At 32.6% G+C, this 22,747-nt stretch overlaps 1 protein-coding gene across 1 annotated transcript; it reads left to right on the top strand.

Moving 5' to 3' along the window:
• Nucleotides 1-10,926: 10,926 nt before the first annotated feature.
• On the top strand, nucleotides 10,927-18,209 carry LOC145129738 (uncharacterized). The gene is made up of 13 exons (XM_079064519.1): nucleotides 10,927-11,099; nucleotides 15,300-15,379; nucleotides 15,453-15,530; nucleotides 15,724-15,852; nucleotides 15,939-16,025; nucleotides 16,316-16,369; nucleotides 16,456-16,546; nucleotides 16,720-16,790; nucleotides 16,865-16,934; nucleotides 17,326-17,378; nucleotides 17,467-17,560; nucleotides 17,637-17,734; nucleotides 17,969-18,209. The coding sequence occupies exons 1-13, from the start codon at nucleotides 11,024-11,026 to the stop codon at nucleotides 18,056-18,058; spliced, it is 1,071 nt and encodes a 356-aa protein (XP_078920645.1). The 5' UTR covers nucleotides 10,927-11,023; the 3' UTR covers nucleotides 18,059-18,209.
• Nucleotides 18,210-22,747: the final 4,538 nt, after the last annotated feature.

Genomic DNA, 22,747 nt, shown 5'->3' with positions numbered 1-22,747 from the left:
GTAACATCCATAAATTTCGCAAAAATTTTAAACTTTTTAAGATATTCAAAAACCACCAATTATTACAATTTCTTTTCAAAATAGTTTAGCATCAGAGAATTCCCGGAAATCATAACATAAAATGTGAGGAGGTGCACGATCAAGCCTTCTCCTTCCCTGATCATCCGAAGTACCTGAAACAAAATCCACAACTGTAAGCCCGAATCTTAATGAGTTTCCCCCAAAATACCCATACCACAACATACACATAAAAACAATATACTATGGGCCCAATCAACCATCGGGTTGGAATGCCCCGGGCCCTCAACCATCATATTGGAATGCCAACATAGTACGGGTCCAGTCAACCTTCAGGTTGGAATACCTAGGCCCTAAACCATCAGATTGGAATGCCAACACACAATGGGTCTAATCATCATCGGGATGGTATACCCCAGGCCCTCAACCATCGGGTTGGAATGCCAACATACTATGGGTCCAATCATCCTCGGGATGGAATACCCCAACTACCAATCAAACATGTGCACACATTTTAGATAATCACATAACAATCTATAGACAGTCAAACAGATCAACAGATCACTAAACATAGCAACATCCTATCTACCAGGATACCGATCTAACAGATCATAACAGCATAGTGACATTCTATCAACCAGGATACCGATCTAACAGATCATAATAGCATAGCAACATCCTATCTATCAGGATACCGATCTAACACATCATAACAACATAGCAACATCCTATCTATCAGGATATCGATCTAATAGATCATAACAGTACTCAATCAGCAGATAAACCAGGATAACAATCCAAAGGGCCGGCCTTGGTGCCTTAGACCCTTGAGTATAGTGAGGAAAACTCACCTCACAAGTAGTGCTGAATCAAGAAGATCAAATTCCAACTCTCAGCTCTGATATCGACTGCCTATAACCAACATGTGACTCACTTCATTAAAATCCCGAATTACCAAAATACCCCCAGAAGTCAAACTTGGTCAAACTCAAAGTCAATAGTCAATGTCAACAATTCGCGTTGACCCAACTCGTCGAGTGCATCTACTGAATCCTCAAGTTCCTTCAGAACTCAGAAAACCGGGAAAAACCCTAGCCGAGTTGGCAGAACAACTCGTCGAGTTCCTACAGAATCCAGAAAGCGGGAAATCCCGAACCAACTCGTCGAGTTTTCCTAGTCTCAACATATTCAACCCCTTTTTTCTTGAATCCGAAGCCCCAAACTATAGATCTGGTCCCTTAGGACTGAAATACTACGTAAAGTTGCTAACTTTACGTCCATGCATGGCATCAAGAGGCTAAAACACTAAAACTAAGCTTCTTAAAGGACCTAGGGCATGAAGGAGGGCTAAGACTTAATAAAGTTGGCAACTTTAAGTCCACAAAGGCCCTGAGATGTCTAGATCTGAAGTCATAGCTTCATGACATGCTTAAATCCCAAAAATGACTTCAATATGGACCAAGAATGACAACATACTTCCATAGGAGAAGATCTAAGCAATAAAAGGCCAAAGTATCAACTTTATACCTCAATATGGTTGCCAAGACAGAGTAGATGCCAGATCTATAGCCTTCCTCCCAGTCCAACCTCTTCATACTTCAAGTTCCTTCCAAAAGAGCACCAAAAGTCAGTTTCGAAGCTCACACACACATACAATGAGATATGATGCACAAATTACGGTTTCTCTGGACAAGGGGGCGGATAAAGAGGCCAACAATGGGACTTAAGGTCATTAAATAGTGTGCAAAAACCATAAAATTAGGGTTTCATATTCTGCCTTCAACTCGCCGAGTTGGGGTCTTCCAACTCGTCGAGTAGGGTTTGAAAATCACGCGGCCACTATAACTCTACATGATAAGTTGAAGCCTCCCAACTCGTCGAGTTTCCTTTTAAATATGTCTACATAAAGCTGTAAATTAATACCTGAAGATTGAGATGTTACAGTGTGTGTGTGTATGTATGTATGTATATATATATATATATATATATATATATATATATATATATATTAAAACATATATTTTCTACAATTAAGAATTTTCAAAGAAAGCACGACCCTTGTGCATATATATATATATATATATATATATATATATATATATATATATATATATATATATATATATATATATATATATATATATATATATATATATATATATATATATATATATATATATATAGGAAGGGTTATATGGAAAACAAAAAAACCCTAAAAATCATATAAATGCACAAAAGAAAAACTAGGGATCACAAAAAAAAAATTGAATTTATATTCTTCAAAATCGCAGTTTTTTTATAAATTCACAGCAAAAAAAATTTAAAAATCGATTTTTTATTATTTATTATTTTTTTATTTTTTAATTTTTGGTTTTTTTTCAAAAACATTTTCAGTGAAAATATATAAAAAGTTGCGATTTTTAAAATATAAAGTCAAAAAAAATATTTGTGATCTCTAAATATTTTTTTATGCATTTTTATGATTTTTATGGTTTTTTGTTTTCCATAGAGCCGAAACCATATATATATATATATATATATATATATATATATATATATATATATATATATATATATATATATATATATATATATATATATATAGGGAAAAGTTCAATACAGAACCATTATTAATCAAGGAACCAAGGAACCAATCCAAAGCGTCGGAATTTAAAGCGATCAACGACAAAATGAAGGTTTGTAAAATTTTATAATAGACGCACATGTAACGGATTATAACAAAACCAACTTCATTTTTTTTCATTTAAAATTTTTCTTAGGCCAAGTTTTTTATCGAAAAAAAAACCGAATATACCGTTGTTCACGATTTTTCGTCCTCTTTCCATAGAGATCCATGATGATAAATAAAAAACAAGCTTTTTTTCAAAAAAAAACTCACTTAATTTTCTTAGTTTTTCAATATTTAATTTTATTTTTATCAAAAAAAAACTAATTATACCAAAAATATTAATTTTTTGTACTCTATTAATAAACATCAACACCGATTAAAAAGAATAATAAAAAATAAATAAATAAACCTCGAACAGTGTAGATTCACACTGTGAATCTAAACTGTAAATATTTCAATTTTTAACATTCACAATATGAAAAATCTCGAACAGTTCAGATTCACAATGTGAATCTGAATTACTATTATGCACGCTGTGAATCTGAGAAGGTTCACAAAAAAACAAAAAGAAACCTCGATCAGTGTAGATTCACACTGTGAATCTAAACTGTAAATATTTCAAATTTTAACATTCACAATATGAAAAAACGCCGATCAGTTCAGATTCACACTGTGAATCTGACTTATTATTATGCACACTGTGAATCTGAGGAGGTTCACAATGTGAATCTGAACAAGTTTACAATATGAATCTGAACTGAAATATCGTTTTTTTTAACATGAATATGAATCTATGTTTAAAAAGTACAAAAAATATGAATTTTGATATATTTATTAATTTTTTTCTATAAATAATAAACCTTTACTTTTTTCATCAAAGAAAATGAAATGGGTTTTTTTTCGAAAAAAAAAGTTCGTTTTTTATATATCATCATGGATCTCTATGGAAAGAGGACGAAAAATCGTGAAAAACGGTATATTCGGTTTTTTTTTGATAAAAAACATGGCCTAAAAAAATTTTAAACGAAAAAAAATGATAGGTTTTTTGTAAAGGGTGTATTTTTTGGTATAATCCGGTGTGTACGTCCAATGTAAAAGTGTACATCTATTTCCTTGGCCGTTGATCGTTATGATTTCCGACGCTCACGATTGGTTCCTTGGTTCCTTGGCTAATTATGGTTCTCTATTGAACCTCACCATATATATATATATATATATATATATATATATATATATATATATATATATATATATATATATATATATATATATATATATTCTAAAACAAATATTTTCCACAATTACGAGTTATCAATGAAAGCACCACCCTTGTGCAGATCAGCATCGTTTTGAATATTCAGTTAAATTTTTTATTTTTATTTTTTTTAAAATTTTTAGGACAGCTAAAGTTTTCAAATTAAAAAAGTTTGTAAAACCCTAAGAAAACATTAGAAAGGAATGGTCTATTTGTCTAATAAAAAATTTACAAATATATTTCATATAACTTGTAGGAATGATCATTTGTTGCATTATTCTACATACGACTCCATTGTTTCTAGGAAATGTGCACCACACCATCACACCACTGAAAAAAGAATAAAAAAATTTGATTATTTTTTTAACCGGCGTTGGAAAATGTTGAGAAGACAAAATGGCCTAACACCACATGAAAACAGAACAATTCACGTATTATTACATTTGTTAAGAGATGCCATGTAAGCATAAAGTAATTTATGTTAAAACCATACCACATAGCCTAAATGATATTCGGTGCCTTTGCCACTCGTTTGGAACAAAAGAGGACCAAATGTTTTGTTTCGACTTTAGAGTGTACTGTTTGCCTCACAAACGATTTACGTAGTTAACTCGACGCATATTGTAAATGAAACAAATGTTATTCCTAATTTACATAATGCATGTCCTAAATGAAAGAAATGTTTTTCGTAATTACTCAATGCATATCCGAAAGACGAAATTACTGACTGTGGTTTACAAAAATTTAACGTTTGGTCCTTATGTTTTCATTTGCACTCGGAATGTCCCTAGGTTTTGGTTTTATTGAGTTTTTCATGTGCTCGTAGAGATGAAAAGACCATATTGTCCTTTATCTTTATCTTACTTTTTAAGTTTTTTTATTTGTTATTAATGAATATAAATGATTAAATAAACTTAAAATTGAACCCTGGTGTTTTTAGATCGGTGGTGTCTTGTAGTTTCCTAACGCATGGTGGTTTCCGATAGCGTCAGGTGTTTTCCTGTGATATCTGGTGGTTTCCGGTAGTGTTTGATTTTTTCTAGTTAGGTCTAGTGTTTTAGTACATGGAGTTTGTATATTAAGTGGGTTTTTTTCGAAAAAAAAGAAGTTCGTTTTTTATATATTATCATGCATCTCTATGGAAAGAGGACGAAAAATCGTGAAAAACGGTATATTCGGTTTTTTTTTTGATAAAAAACATGGCCTAAAAAAAATTTTAAACGAAAAAAAGTGGTGGGTTTTTTTGTAAAGGGTGTATTTTTTGGTATAATCTGGTGTGTACGTCCAATGTAAAAGTGTACATCTATTTCCTTGGCCGTTGATCGTTATCATTTCCGACGCTCACGATTGGTTCCTTGGTTCCTTGGCTAATTATGATTCTCTATTGAACCTCACCATATATATATATATATATATATATATATATATATATATATATATATATATATATATATATATATATATTCTAAAACAAATATTTTCCACAATTACGAGTTATCAATGAAAGCACCACCCTTGTGCAGATTAGCATCGTTTTGAATATTCAGTTGAATTTTTTATTTTTATTTTTTTAAAATTTTTAGGACAGCTAAAGTTTTCAAATTAAAAAAGTTTGTAAAACCCTAAGAAAACATTAGAAAGGAATGGTCTATTTGTCTAATAAAAAATTTACAAATATATTTCATATAACTTGTAGGAATGATCATTTGTTGCATTATTCTACATACGACTCCATTGTTTCTAGGAAATGTGCACCACACCATCACACCACTGAAAAAAGAATAAAAAAATTTGATTATTTTTTTAACCGGCGTTGGAAAATGTTGAGAAGACAAAATGGCCTAACACCACATGAAAACAGAACAATTCACGTATTATTACATTTGTTAAGAGATGCCATGTAAGCATAAAGTAATTTATGTTAAAACCATACCACATAGCCTAAATGATATTCGGTGCCTTTGCCACTCGTTTGGAACAAAAGAGGACCAAATGTTTTGTTTCGACTTTAGAGTGTACTGTTTGCCTCACAAACGATTTACGTAGTTAACTCGACGCATATTGTAAATGAAACAAATGTTATTCCTAATTTACATAATGCATGTCCTAAATGAAAGAAATGTTTTTCGTAATTACTCAATGCATATCCGAAAGACGAAATTACTGACTGTGGTTTACAAAAATTTAACGTTTGGTCCTTATGTTTTCATTTGCACTCGGAATGTCCCTAGGTTTTGGTTTTATTGAGTTTTTCATGTGCTCGTAGAGATGAAAAGACCATATTGTCCTTTATCTTTATCTTACTTTTTAAGTTTTTTTATTTGTTATTAATGAATATAAATGATTAAATAAACTTAAAATTGAACCCTGGTGTTTTTAGATCGGTGGTGTCTTGTAGTTTCCTAACGCATGGTGGTTTCCGATAGCGTCAGGTGTTTTCCTGTGATATCTGGTGGTTTCCGGTAGTGTTTGATTTTTTCTAGTTAGGTCTAGTGTTTTAGTACATGGAGTTTGTATATTAAGTGGGTTTTTTTCGAAAAAAAAGAAGTTCGTTTTTTATATATTATCATGCATCTCTATGGAAAGAGGACGAAAAATCGTGAAAAACGGTATATTCGGTTTTTTTTTTGATAAAAAACATGGCCTAAAAAAAATTTTAAACGAAAAAAAGTGGTGGGTTTTTTTGTAAAGGGTGTATTTTTTGGTATAATCTGGTGTGTACGTCCAATGTAAAAGTGTACATCTATTTCCTTGGCCGTTGATCGTTATCATTTCCGACGCTCACGATTGGTTCCTTGGTTCCTTGGCTAATTATGATTCTCTATTGAACCTCACCATATATATATATATATATATATATATATATATATATATATATATATATATATTCTAAAACAAATATTTTCCACAATTACGAGTTATCAATGAAAGCACCACCCTTGTGCAGATTAGCATCGTTTTGAATATTCAGTTGAATTTTTTATTTTTATTTTTTTAAAATTTTTAGGACAGCTAAAGTTTTCAAATTAAAAAAGTTTGTAAAACCCTAAGAAAACATTAGAAAGGAATGGTCTATTTGTCTAATAAAAAATTTACAAATATATTTCATATAACTTGTAGGAATGATCATTTGTTGCGTTATTCTACATACGACTCCATTGTTTCTAGGAAATGTGCACCACACCATCACACCACTGAAAAAAGAATAAAAAAATTTGATTATTTTTTTAACCGGCGTTGGAAAATGTTGAGAAGACAAAATGGCCTAACACCACATGAAAACAGAGCAATTCACGTATTATTACATTTGTTAAGAGATGTCATGTAAGCATAAAGTAATTTATGTTAAAACCATACCACATAGCCTAAATGATATTCGGTGCCTTTGCCACTCGTTTGGAACAAAAGAGGACCAAATGTTTTGTTTCGACTTTAGAGTGTACTGTTTGCCTCACAAACGATTTACGTAGTTAACTCGACGCATATTGTAAATGAAACAAATGTTATTCCTAATTTACATAATGCATGTCCTAAATGAAAGAAATGTTTTTCGTAATTAGTCAATGCATATCCGAAAGACGAAATTACTGAAATGGCCCTGTGGTTTACAAAAATTTAACGTTTGGTCCTTATGTTTTCATTTGCACTCGGAATGTCCCTAGGTTTTGGTTTTATTGAGTTTTTCATGTGCTCGTAGAGATGAAAAGACCATATTGTCCTTTATCTTTATCTTATTTTTTAATTTTTTTATTTGTTATTAATGAATATAAATGATTAAATAAACTTAAAATTGAACCCTGGTGTTTTTAGATCGGTGGTGTCTTGTAGTTTCCTGGCGCATGGTGGTTTCCGATAGCGTCAGGTGTTTTCGTGTGATATCTGGTGGTTTCCGGTAGTGTTTGATGTTTTCTAGTTAGGTCTAGTGTTTTAGTACATGGAGTTTGTATATGAGTTTTTCTTCTTCGATTCAAACTTTATTCAGCTACTAGGCTACCACTTGGTTTCAAAATATAATTATTTTTTCTTCATAATTCTAATTAGTAGGTATATAATATTACAAGTTTCTCTATTTAAGTGACAAAAAGTTTTTTAAACTAGATGGGTGCATGTAGATAAAACTTCATCTGACATCCATACCTTCATCTAAATATCTACAAAAAGATTGATATTCACGCATTCCAAATTATAAATCACATGTGCAACTTCAAGTGTATAAAATTCATACATGCTATCTTCATGTAACTCATATCGTAATGGAATGTAAAATACGCAAGAAATAAGTTAATACATCTATCGACTGCCACTTTAACACTTGCAATCACTTAAAGTGTCGGGCCACCCAAATTCCATGAATATATCTAATGATTGCTCTAGGTATTTTATGCACTCTGCTAAGTTTGCAACAGTATGAAAATAGACTTTTTTAGATTCTGATAGAAGTTGCATTCAAATTAGGAGGACAAAGAAGAAAAGATTTCATGTGATTATGTATATTTACAAAAACATAAACATAAAGAATGGGTGCCAAATGCATATGGTTTATTTGTAAAGCAATATCATACTAGTATATGGAAGTTGAAAAGATAAAACCTATGTTGTTAATTTTCTTCTAGCAGTGACCTGCATCAGCATAAACGTTACTGCATGAAATTAGGGCTGAAAAATGTGAAGCACTCACTTTACGATAGTATTAACTCAATTTGACATATATTGCCCCAACTTCATCCCCCCAGAAAATCAGGATCTCAAGGTGTAATATCATAAAATACAGGTTCAGCTACATTCTCAATTTCTATACAAAAAAGTAAAAATATTAACTTTAATACAATTTCAAAAAACACACACATCAAAACAAAATATACTAAATGAAAAAAACTGATTTTTGTAATTTACTCGATGCATATCCTAAATGGAACAAACGATTTTCATAATTTACACAATGCATATCCTAAATGAAACAAACAATTTTCGTAATTTACTCGATGCATATCCTAAATGAAACAAATGATTTTCGTAATTTACATAATGCATATCCTAAATGGAACAAACGATTTTCGTAATTTACATAATGCATATCATAAATGAAACAAACAATTTTCGTAATTTACATAATGCATATCCTAATGAAACAAACGATTTTCGTAATTTACTCGATGTATATCCTAAATGAAACAAACAATTTTCGTAATTTACATATTGTATATCCTAAATGAAACAAACGATTTTCGTAATTTACATAATACATATCCTAAATGAAACAAACAATTTTTGTAATTTACTCGATGCATATCCTAAATGAAGCAAACGGTTTTCGTAATTAACTCGACGCATATCCTAAATGAAACAAATGATTTTTTGTAAATTACATAATGCATATCCTAAATGAAACAAACAATTTTCGTTATTTACATAATGCATATCCTAAATGAAACAAACGGTTTTCGTAATTTACTCGATGCATATCCTAAATGAAATAAACAATTTTGTAATTTACTCCATGCATATCCTAAAAGAAACAAACAATTTTCGTAATTTATTTGATGCATATCCTAAATGAAACAAACAATTTTTGTAATTTACATAATGCATATCCTAAATGAAACAAACAATTTTCGTAATTTGCTCGATGCATATCCTAAAGTACAAACTATTAAATGGTCCATGTGGTTTGCAAAAGTTTCACATTTGGTCCCTATGTTTTCGCTCGCACTCGAATGGTCCCTAGATTTTGTTTTTTATTGTGTTTTTCATCCCCTAGTAGAGATGAAAAGACCACATTGTCCTTTGACTTTATCTGTTTTAGTTTTTTTTTATTATCATTTGTTTATTATTAATGAATAAAAATGATTAAATAACCTTAAAATGGAACCCACCCAAAACCCTACACCCCAAACTTCTCATGTACTTCTTTCTCATTTTAATTCACCGCCGCTTCTGAAGCCCTCCCACCGGAGGAAGCGTCATCAGACAAATAAAAAACAATCAGCACCACCACCATCCTTGTCTCTTATCTTTCCGAAAACACCTCCTCCCTCGAAAACATATCTCCCTTCGTTTCCTGAAAACTGCTACTAAAACCAAAAGCTTCTAGATCTCCTGCCATCATAGCCATGAAGCCACCACCGTCATAGTACCATGAAACAATGACCACCGGGATCCACTACGGTGTCATGAAGCTAACCCCGCCATAGTGACAAGAAAGAAGGAAGACAAGTAAAGTGAACCACCACCACCCCTAAACCCTTTACAAAACTGATAGCAGAGAGGATGAGCGAGGAAGGACAGATGCAGTCAATGGCGAAGAGGGAAGAGCGAGGAGGGAGCATATGCAGTCGATGGTCGGATGTCCAGATGGGGGCGTCGAGAAGAAGAGAAGTGACTCATGAACCAGATCTCCATCCCTCACTACTTCAAATCTCCTTCCAACAATGACAAATGTTGGTTGCAGGATGCTTCTAGTGGCTTCCGGTGATGAAGATCGGTGGTTGATGGAGCAAATCAGTAGATTTAGAGTTTAGATCAGTGGTGTCTTGTGGTTTCCTCGTGCGTCTGGTGTTTTCCGATTTAGAGTTTAGATCGGTGGTGTCTTGTGGTTTCCTCGTGCGTCTGGTGTTTTACGATGATGACATCTGGTGTTTTCTGGTAGTGTTTGGTGTTTTTCGACAGTGGCCGGTGGTTTGCAATGCAGATGAACTGAAACGAGAGAGGACATGAGGGGTGTAGGGTTTTGGGTGGGTCCAATTTCAAGTTTATTTAATAATTTATATTATTTAATAATAAACTAATAATATAAAAAATGAAAAAAATTTAAAGATAAAGGGCGATATAGTCTTTTTTAGCTCTGAGGGATGAAAAACACAATAAAATCAATACTTAGGGACCGCCCAAGTGCAAAAGAAAACATAGGAACCAAACGTGAAATTTTTGCAAACAATAGGGACCATTTCAGTAATTTGTTCTCTCTATTCACACTCTATTAGGTACAAATACAACCACCACATATCCGAGGTGTTCCATCACTCTCACCTACTCCCATATCGCAATTACTCTACTATAAATATAAACACAACATATTATCTCAACGTGTTCATGTCACCGTTGCTCGTCGAAATTTTGAGAAGATGGAGCCCGTCGAATCAGCAGCCAACCTCCGTTCACAATACCTTGAAGTTCTTCGTAGTCGCCGTTCTCCTCCAGGTAAGCTTCTTTCATAGATTTGGTCAATTTTGATGTTGATTTGTTGCGAATATTTGGGCTCATATCATGCTCTCCTCTACTCTCATACGATGCAATATACAAAAATAAGGAGTTGTTCTAGGATAGACATTGCAGCTAGATTGCCAATAGTAGTATAAGATTTCTTTTTAGCTAAAATAGTGGCTATGGAGATCCGAGCTTAATTCTGTGCGTTTTATGTATCTAGATATGTTTATGAATATCGACAATTTCCTCAATCTAGTAAGCAAAAAAACTAAGACGGTGTAAATTTGTATATGAGTTTTGTTTCTTCAGTTCAAACTTTATTTGGCTGGACGGCCACTTGGTTTCAAAATATTTTTTTCGTCATAATTCTAATTAATAGGTATATAATATTATAAGTTTCTCTATTTAAGTTACAAAAAGTTGTTTAAACTAGAAGATTACTTCATCTGACATCCATACCTTGATCGAAATATCTACAAAAAGTTGTTTCGAGGTGTAATATCATCAAATGCAGGTTCAGTTACATCCTCTTCTATACAAAAAAAAAATAAAAAAAAAATAAAAAATGTTTACTTTAATACAATTTCAAAAAAGAACACATCAAAACAAAGTATGTACCTTGAAATAGCACTACTGGCACAAACCACCCATAAACCTTCAATAACCTGACACCATTGCATATATGACACTCAAGATTTTTATTTATAAAAGAAGAAACGAAAAATATAATTTAATTTTTGTTACAAACAAAGGTTCTTGCATAAATACAAGAAATAAACATTACAGTGTGTAAAATTGGAGATTTTTTAATAAAAAGCATATGATGGTTTATTTGCATTTACACTTTAATCATTTTGTTACAGTATTCAGGGATGAACTTTAACCTTTTTTTATGGTCAATTATCTAATTCTTATGCTTAATGATCTTGGTACTTCCACATTAGGGTAGGAATCAATAATCAAGTTTTTTGATGCAATCATCTCTTGTTTTGGTTTTACACCAATTTTGAGTTAATGTGTGGATGGATTTTGTAGAACATATGTTTAATAGGCCAAAGTTGAACAATATGTTTACCAAAAACAAAAGGTATGTATGAAATTTTCACCTTTATTAGAAAGGAAGATGCAATCATGAAGAACAACAAACTATTAATCTCCATTGATCGATGTTCGTTAGAGATATCAAAAATCAAAACCCCATCATGAATCACCATAGAATCGGCTATTCGATGAAGTACCACCATTAATGATATTGTCGTAGCCCAACCCAACAACAATGGGGTTCACCTTGCTACTCCAAAAGCTGCAACCAGGCCCAAAAGAACAATCAAAATACCCATCCATTTTAGGGATTAAAGGAGCAACTCTTGAAAGTTGACTGAGTCTATGACCCCACTGCACCTCCACTGTCACAAATTCATCTAACCAACCGCTACTACAACCCCCACCCAAACCAAACCCGGAATTACCCTTCACCCGTTTATCTCCTGATGCATTACAAAAACGCCGATCTGAATTCTTATTAATAGCCGACAATGATGATTCCAATGGTATTAGTGACACCCAATCTGACATCACTCATACCCACGAGATACTTAGGCTGGAGGGAGTGGTGCCGCACTCCCTCATGAAACCGTAGTGACACGTAGGCGCCACCTCAACAAAAGTGTGGTTTCATACCACACCCAAGGAGTGGTGCCACACTTGGGTATTTTTTTTTTTTTTTAGTAAATAAAAGGGACCAATCAGAGGGAGGTAAGAAAAAAGAACCAATCATGTTGTTTGAAGGAGTGCTCCCTTGGAATGCCGCACTGCACCCTCTACCGCACCCATGGGGTGGTGTTTGTGCTTATGTGGCAAGGGGAGTGCGGCCTCAGTCGCGCCCACTCCCTCTAGCCTTACAAACTCAGACCAGATGCTTACTGGCAGTGTCATACAACCTAGCCAATGTCCATTCTCTTCACCAGTGCTTCTCGTTTGAAAAAAAGATGGTACATGGGGTTTTTGTGTGGACTTTCGTGCCATCAACGCGGTTACTCTTCATTTGGTCTTGGTATTCTTCGACGATATCCTCATATACAGCCCATCACTTGAACTTCATTATGAGCACCTTCAAATAGTTTTTGAGATACTTCTCAAAAATCAATAAAAGGCCAAAGCATCAAAATGTGAATTTGGAGTTTCTAAAATTCACTTTCTTGGTCATCGTCTTTCATCGGTAGGACTCACTGGTAGGACTCATTGCCGACCCAGAAAAAATAAGTACAATCCAAAAGTGGCCCACTCCAAACTCCTTCATAACCCTTCATACATTTTTGGGCTTAACAGGTTTTTATAGGAGGTTTGTCCGTAGTTACGCTCAACTGTCCGTAATTACATGGAACTTCACTACCAACTCGTCCAGACTTCACAAAGCCCTTCGATATCACCACCGATGCTTCCAGAACCACTATTGGCTCAGTTTTATCCCAGAATGATAAGCCAATTGTATTCTATAGTACAGACTCGTCCCACAGGATGGACGATAAGGGCGACCGTCCATGGCTCATCTTTTAAATGGCCCAAAAAATTTATACACTCTATTAATCATATGTTAGACAAGGTCAATTTTGAAGATATTATTAATGATTTTTCATCTCAAAATACTAGAAGATATATTTTTCTTTAATTATATAAATATTTGTAATCGAAAATGTTATATTTAGAAGTTAGTATAAGTATTTTTCTTTCAATTATTGAATTATTATAAAAGCAATCGATGCAATTTGTGTAGTTTAAGGGCCTTTTTTCCTTTCGTCCTGAGCCCAAAATATGTTTGGAACGGTCTTGCTTTAGTAAAAAACTATGCAACCGAATGCAAGCCAACTCCACATATGTCCGGGAGCTTTATGCGATCACCGATTCTCTCAAGAAATGTTGGGATGCAAATTTTGTCTGTTCACAGATCACCACAGCTTGAAATATTTGCTCACCCAAACGGTTCAAACACCTGAACAACATAAGTGGATCACTAAGCTCTTGGGTTATGAATTCGAGCTCCACTATAAACTGGGTCGGGAAAACAAAGTGGCTGACGCCCTTAGCCAAAAACATCATTCCATTCCGCTACGGTTGCCACCGTCTTCTCCTCCATTACCATCTAATTGCATTCATGTTTCCCTTTTTCTTAGGCACGTAATGTTAGTCATCTCCGGTAGCTATTTCATGATCCTAGTTTTTAGATAGTTGTTGCATTTTCCCATTTAAATTACGATGTAAGTTTGCATTGGAAAAGAAGCAGAAAATTGTCCCAAATCCTTTTCTTCTTTGTGTTCTTATTGGGGAATTGCCATCTCGAATTGGCTATACCAATTAATGTCCTCATTCAAGTTTCAACACACAATGAAATAGGGAAAAGAAATGGAAACTAACCGATTCCATAGCTGAGTCTAACAACAGCACCAGTTTTGTTTCAAACAGGAAACTCGGCATCTGGGAATGTGTGGTTAAATGTAGTGACCTCCATTGCAGAACTTGTACAGATAGCTCACAGAAAAGCAGCAAACCATGCATGCAAAAGTATTACATGTAAAAGCGCAGACGCAAAGCTGAGGAAGAAGAAGAGGACAGCAGTGAGGACAATCTCTACAAACAGACATCAGACATAAGGATAGACATTGCTGCTAGACAGCTAGTCGAGTAGATTTCTTTTGAGCTAAGATAGTGGCTATGGAGGTCCGAGCTAAATTGTGTGCGTATTATGTATCTAAATTTGTTTATGAATATCGACGGTTTCCTCAATCTAGTAAGAGTACTATAAGGCCAGTTGCTTTCATTATAAAATAACTCGTTTGATTGTCCATAGAAAAAGTGCAAAACTTGTCTGTTTCTATTGTAGCACCATGTTTCTTTGTTGTCCATTAATTGTTGTCTAAATAAAGTAATCGAGAAGGAAAAACTAAGATGGCGTAAATTTGTAAAATGTTAGGACCTAATTGGGAAAGCCTCATTTCCTTAACTTTTTCAATTAAGTTTTTCTCTTGCATCAACTCAAAAAGAAACATAACTAGCTTAACTTTTTTCATCGATAACTACTATTATCACTCTTATCCAACCACGATTATGTTTATCAATAATTTCATTGAAATATGAGTTCATCTCTTTATTTGTCAAAATCTGGATTCATATTATATTTCTGCTACTTTTTGTTTTCAGTTCCACTTCTGAAACTACCTGCAAAGCCCGTGGTGGAACCCTTATATCAGGCAATGCCTATTGAATTGGTGGACTTTAAGGTGGATATTACTTGACATATACTTTAGCTTTCTGTTAATCTTTGTTAAAAGTTATCTTATTTAACACTATCAGGCAATGAAATCCTACCCGAAAGCACGCATTAACGTCAAGGAACTGCTAAATGAAGAAAACTTTTACTTAACCACTGAGGTAACTTAGACCATGTTTCTTTTGTCTCATTGGATGTTGACCGGATAAAGTTTAATATGAATATATGATGCTTAAAAGATATCTAAGAAAATAACTACGTACTTTGGAATATGGAAAACAAGAGCAAATTGGAAATACCAATATATGATGCATAAAGTTTAATATGTGAAACTTATTATTTTATTAAAATTAGGAAGGAGAGCAAGGGCGTCTGCCTGTGCTCATTTTGAGCATGAAAGAAAGCACACAATCGAAAAGACCAGCTGTTGTTTATCTGCATCCATCAAATGCCAACAAAGAGTATCTATGCCCTTTACTTGAGGTATAATATAAAATTACAAGGGTAGACTGGTCATTTCTTCATTTGACAAAAGACTTTCATCTAACGAGTTCTTCCTTTCAATTCAGGTTTATGCTTCACGTGGATATATTGCAATTGCCATTGATGCTCGTTACCATGGAGAACGTGCCAAAACCCCCACCACCTATCAAGATGTGAGCACCGAAACTTTTCTTTAGTTTTTTGGGTTTATGCCAAAAAAGAATATGGCTAAATGCAAGAAAATAAGAAATAGCAACGTACTTTCATATATTTATTTATTATAGCATCCTACATTGAAGAAAATCTATCCAATTATAGCAATGTGATTCACATAGAAACCAACTTTTCGTTGCTATAGTTGGGTAGATTTTTGAGAGTACAATGGTCAATGGATAATATACAAATCATCTTTCATGATCTCAAAGCATAAATATAACCTCAATTTCATATATTCTGGATCCAGGCTCTTGTTTCAGCATGGAAAAATGGTGATACAATGCCATTTATATTTGACACGGTTATACTTCTTCACTCTTGAATTTTTCAATTGAGATTCATTATATACTTTTGATGCCCAAATGTTTAACATTTATTATTTTTTAGGTGTGGGACCTTATAAAGTTGGCAGACTATCTAACCACAAGAGATGATATAGACCATTCCAAGATAGGAATCACTGGGAATTCGCTTGGAGGTTGAATTTTAATATTTTATTAAACACATCATCTTGAAATAACATGAGTATATATATATATATATATATATATATATATATATATATATATATATATATATATATATATATATTCTTTTATTATGAGTTATTATGCCTTTAATTCCATAATTCATTTGTGATATGTGATGCAGGAATGCATGCATGGTTTGCTGCTTTTATTGATACACGTTATTCAGTTGCTGTCCCCGTAATTGCTGTTCAGGTATTGTTTATTTTTGAGTTAATGGGCTTAATTTAACACTTAATCTAACCTACTAACTTAATATGAATGTGTAGGGCTTTCGGTGGGCCATAGAAAATGATCAATGGCAAGCTCGAGTTGACAGTATGAAGCCTGTGTTTGAACGTAATTAAGACACAACTTTACAAAAGAAATATAAAATCTTTATTTTTTATATGTTATTATTTCTATGTTTAATAAAACATGTAAGTTAAGCTATATATCGGTGTTTAACGACTTTGAACTGTAAATTTGTACAAATTTCTCTCATTTATTTCCTCAAATATATTTATAAAAACTGTTTAAAAGTTCTCTTAAAATGTGTGTGTGTATGTATATCTATATATATATATATATATATATATATATATATATATATATATATATATATATATATATATATATATATATATTTGTTTTTAAAATCTTACAGCTATAGCTAGCACATGCACTCTTTCTAAATTATAATTTTTTTTGCACGATTTTGTGATGGTGCATTTATATTCTTTTTCTTCAGAAGCAAGGATTGATTTAGGGAAGGAAGCCATTGACAAAGAGGTTGTGGAAAAGGTATGTTCCATAAAGATTGCTAAATGTGTTGCTAACGTGGCATTCTGCTGGCGTCTTCCTGTTGTTGTTGTGCTACTATTTTGACCAGGTTTGGCACAGAATAGCTCCTGGTTTAGAATCTGTGTTTGACTCACCTTATACGGTGCCACTCATTGCACCACGCCCTTTGTTTATTCTAAATGGTGAAATGACCAATCCACTCTCCTCTTCTTGATCCATTTTTTTCTGATGAAATAATAACATGGAAAAAACTATCAGGTGAAGACGATCCCCGTTGCCCAATCAAAGGTATTGATGTTACCAGATCAAAAACATACGAAGCCTTCGAAGATGCCCAATGTTTGAATCATTTCCAGGTGTTGACTTTTGACTCTTGACTTTTCACCAATGTTTCTTGCTTTTTCTAAATGAGCAAATTGCATGGAATAGCTACGTACTTTACTCCCAGAGATTATTAGTATGTTACTATTATGGGTAATAAATTGAGTAGATTGTCTACATTGGTAAAAAAAAGTAAAGGATAATGTTATATGATGTAATATTGTGTTGTATATGAGGTAATAATGTGATTTCCTGTTAATGAAATTTAGGTCATAATCGAACCAGGAACTGGACATGAAGTGACACCATCAATGCTTCCAGAAGTGAGTGATTGGCTTGACAAGTTTCTAAAACCATAGAAATTTCTCATGCATAGCTATGTACCTTATGCTCTACTGAATATTGTTGTATGTTGAAAAAGTATATGTATATCACGTAAATAAAGCTTTGGCATTGTTGTTTGTACTAAACACAAGAAAAAGCCTTCCAATAAATGAAAGTTATTGCAAATTCGATTATGCATTTTTTATTTTTTTTATTATAAATGTGAGGGCGAAATTTAACTATTTGTCGCAAGATTTGTGTTGTGAATTTGAAAGACATAGTTGTTGGTTGTTCCGTCTCTGAAGTGGCAAGCATTTTAGAAACAATATTCCTATAACTATGATTAATCATTTAGAAGCTATATCCTTTTAAGTGTCATTTATCATTCTTCGAATCGTGGCTTTGTACATTCTTAATAACAACATAAAAAAATACTTAGGGGCTATCTGATACTTGTTGACTGAGTCAGATTTGACAGAGTTAGGGTCTGACTAGGTTAAACGCATCTGTCTCTAACTGAAACAATGTTGTTTGATTATGCATTTGACTATGCTGATTGCTGAAAATGACCGTTTACCCTTCTGTTATGACTAATACACATGTCAGTGAAACATCATCCATGGATTTTTCGGTAAATAAATTAATTGTTTTTAAATTATTATTAATATTACTATTATTGTAAAATTATATAAACTCAAAATTATAAATATTTTATAATATTCAGGCTTCATTCATGTTCTATGATCGTGTTCCTGTTCATGAACATCCTTCAACCACTACCATCGTTCACTATTGAGCACCATGGATGAACAAGAAGAAAAATTAAAAGTGAAATCGACCGATTACAGATTTTATTTAATCGCAAATCTCAGATTTGCAAGTTTGATGCCATAGGTCCATAGTTAATAAATGAGTTGTGATATTCGTGGGGCAGAGGTGTAGGGTTTATACCCATTGAGGGGCAGAGGTGGGGAGTTCGACTCCTATTCGTGGACACTCGTGGGGAATTTTCCTTGGAAATCCCAAAAAAAGGCTGAGGGTTTGCCTTGTAAAGGAGCTCGAGACCCTTGTAAAGGAGCTCGAGACCCGGGTCTTTGCTCTAAAAGACAAAAGGGGCTTCCGCTTTCATATTTTCCGTTTCAAAAAAAAAATACAAATAATCTATTAAAGCAATACGCAACCCAGATTTGGTTTCTTCTTCATGCCCCTCTTCTTTTCTTCACGATTCATTTTCCTCACCACTCAAAAATTCTTCCAAACCACCGGCTTTGAATCTGCCACCAAGCTTCTCCGTGTTCTTAATTGTGGTTGCAACCGATAACATCTTCATATATCTTTTGCATCGTCAAATTGTGGTCTGTAATTACTGCGAGAATTTGAAGGTATCAACGATGTCAATGGGTTCTTGATCAAGGCCATAAAGCTGATACCAGAAGGTAGGAAAACTCATATTGCTTTGATCTAAAGACGGACTACTATTTAGTCGAAGCAATAAAGCATCAATGAAAAGCCCAGTTATGTGTTTTGATGAAGACAGTCTTGAGAAGAACATAAGATTTTATTTGACCTGGAAGGTGTTTTGATGAAGACAGTCTTGAGAAGGCATGTGATTTTGGTTCAGTGATGATGTTAATTTGTTCTTGTGGTGAGCTAATGTAGTTTCCTTTGGTTTTGTTTCAAGAAAAAAATAAGAACCAAACCAAACTTTGTTCTAAAGTAACAGGCAATAATGAGTTATCAAACGCACTGACCTGCAGTGCGCTTAATAACTCATTCTAACCAGTAAGAGGTCTAATGTCATTCTAACCAAACCAACTTTCATCTAATGTTTTAAATCGTCACTAATCTTTTTTTAGGCATTCTTTCATGTTTTTTAAGCAAAATGGTTGTCTTTGATATACATGTCAATCATTCTATATTGTTTTTAATTTTTTTACCGTGGTTTTTGTTGTTGCTGTTACGTTTGATAATTACAACCATCCAGCTATGTTGTACACTCTTGTGATTTTTTTAATTACTCCTTTTAATTTAATTTTTCAAAGAATCAATATTTGTAATAATTAAATGGTTGGATTTATTTTAATTACTCCTTTCAGTTGAATTTTTCATACCCTATATGTTGCTAAAGAGTTGTTTTTCTGAATAATTGTTGGATCGAGTTGAATATTATAACAATTAAAGAGTACAACAGAAGCACCTCTTCTTACCAATATAGCAACATACTTACGGCTAATTCCAAAATAGCAATTTATTGTAATTGTCATTGATTTTTGTTTGTTTTTCAAGGTTATTTTTATAGTAGTTTATACTGTTTTAAAATGAAGCTCAGTTTGACCCATAAAAGCATCATACTTATGGCTCTTTACCAATAATAACAATGCAAGAAAAAACTACAGAAATGGTCCATGTGGAAAAAAAGATTACATAATTGGTCCTTGTGGTGCAAAATAACTATATAAATGGTCCCTATGAAGAAAAAGATTATGTAATTGGACCCTCACTTCGTAACGCAGAAAAGCATTATAGTAATATATCATGTGTCAAGAAAAATATTACATAACTGGTCACCAATGGTGGGATTTTTATTTTTTGCTATTTAAAAAATGAAAGTATGTTGCTATAAATGTAATAGTATATTTGTTATAGTACAATGTTATAATGATGAAACATTGATCGGTCGTTGTCATTAACGGAAATCAAGGACAAACATTATCAAATGTTGGATATCCTACTTGCATAGGCTAGTCTTCACTCATGGTCAGTTATATGTCGTTTATCACGTCACAGGTAAAAGAGGATGGAAGGTACTAATATGTGATAAGGATTGTTTTCCAATTAATAAAAAAAATGTTGTTTACAAAGAGGTCCCTCAATGATTACAGATATTCAGGCATCTTATTGTTTTTTTTCAAACATTTCAATGTTACCAATAACATTAAGTTTGTTTCTGTTTATTTATCTTTTTTTATTATTATTGTACCTACTTTGTAAAAAAATTAGGATTTTGCGTTAACTGAATTGCTCTTCCATTTTAGCCTCTATTATCATGCCAAATACAGAGATTGAAACTTGAAAATCAAATTCATTTCTTTGTTTTCTTATATATGGAATTGAAAAGGAAGCTGAATTAAATTATCGTGGGTAATCTAAACTTCTCACAGTAACATTGTTGTACAATGTAATTGTTATCTTTTTGATTGAACAAGTCACTTGATGATTATACATTATTTTTTGCAGGAAGGATTCGTTTTGCTTTTCTTGAAGACATTCATCAAAAGTTTGTGAGGACTTATCGTCAAGCAGTATTATCAGCCCAAGCTTATGGCATGAATGATGAATTTTCAAGGGTTCTTAACCAAAAAATAGAGTATTAATCAAACGATCCTAATACAAATAGGATAAATTGTATAAAAGGTGAAATTAGCCAGGTCAGCAGCTTCTTCTTCTTCTATAATTGAAATCATATATTTTTAATCATTTATGCATATATTCAGATCCCCCATTAACCGGTTATTCTAAACCATTTAAGTTTTTATAATAGTAATGTCTTGTAAATAAGAAAATTATCAATTAATTTGAAATTTTGAATCAATATAATTCATATCTTTCTTTTTTCCAACTAAATATTCGAAAATCTCCTATATGATGTCTTAGGATCCCTGCTTTTTTTGGAAATAATGGTTTCCTTATTCAAAAACACCTATATATATATATATATATATATATATATATATATATATATATATATATATATATATATATATATATATATATATATATATATATATATATATGATTACATTGAAGTTGTTATTCTCATGATTTTAATTTGAGGCATACGATTTCCAGTGGTCTTCTTCAGCGGTCTTCTTCTCCATAATTTCTTCCAAGTTCTTTCTTTACTCTGGATCTCTTTCTTCTTCTCCAATTTCTTGCATTTACTATGTTCTTATTACCTTTTATCACTCTATATTCCTGTTGAGAATTCATGCAAAACAATTAATCAACATTCTTTAAACATCTTACTTTCCTTACTCCTTATGTGAACGTTCCCTACTCCAGCAAGTAAAAATCCAGTAATGGTGTCCTACATTAGATTTAAACTATTATTATAGGACCTTTGGAACACATAAATATTCTTAAACTGATGATAAATTAACCATGGCTCTGTCTATACAACATTACACATGGAATGGCAAATAGTATCGATCATATAATACATTATAACCTAAATTACAATTTATATTCTCAAGCTATGTTCGTAAAATATGACATTTTTAAAACTTTTTATCTAGAAAAAACAAACAAAAACCTTACCTCTCCATTATGGTAATGTTCTTTCAAGAAAGAAATTAAAAAACAAATGAGTTCGTGACCATCGGATTATATCATGTATGACATGATACCACATCTAATAGCATTGTACTTTATAAAAATTGATTTTTAACAATTTTCCAAAAGAAAGTATATTGTTTTGTTGTGTGTGATTGATTTGCCCCTGAAATTCTACATTTTTTACATAGAAAAAGAAAAAAAGAAAAAAAAACTTCAAAGTTTGTTGTTAATCTCTGCCCACATGTTTGCATTCAATAAGTAGAAACAAAGTTTTTTGCGCTACAGGTGACCATATTCATTCAATTGTATCGACCATTTATCCGTCTTTTGAAAACCGTCTTGATATTGTGTCGCCTTTTTATACCTTTATATATATATATATATATATA

Source organism: Lactuca virosa, chromosome 8 (genome assembly GCF_052849685.1).
Source record: "Lactuca virosa cultivar CGN04683 chromosome 8, Lactuca_virosa_CGN04683_v6, whole genome shotgun sequence".
Classification (NCBI taxonomy): domain Eukaryota; kingdom Viridiplantae; phylum Streptophyta; class Magnoliopsida; order Asterales; family Asteraceae; genus Lactuca; species Lactuca virosa.
This window is presented reverse-complemented; position numbering and strand designations above follow the sequence as displayed.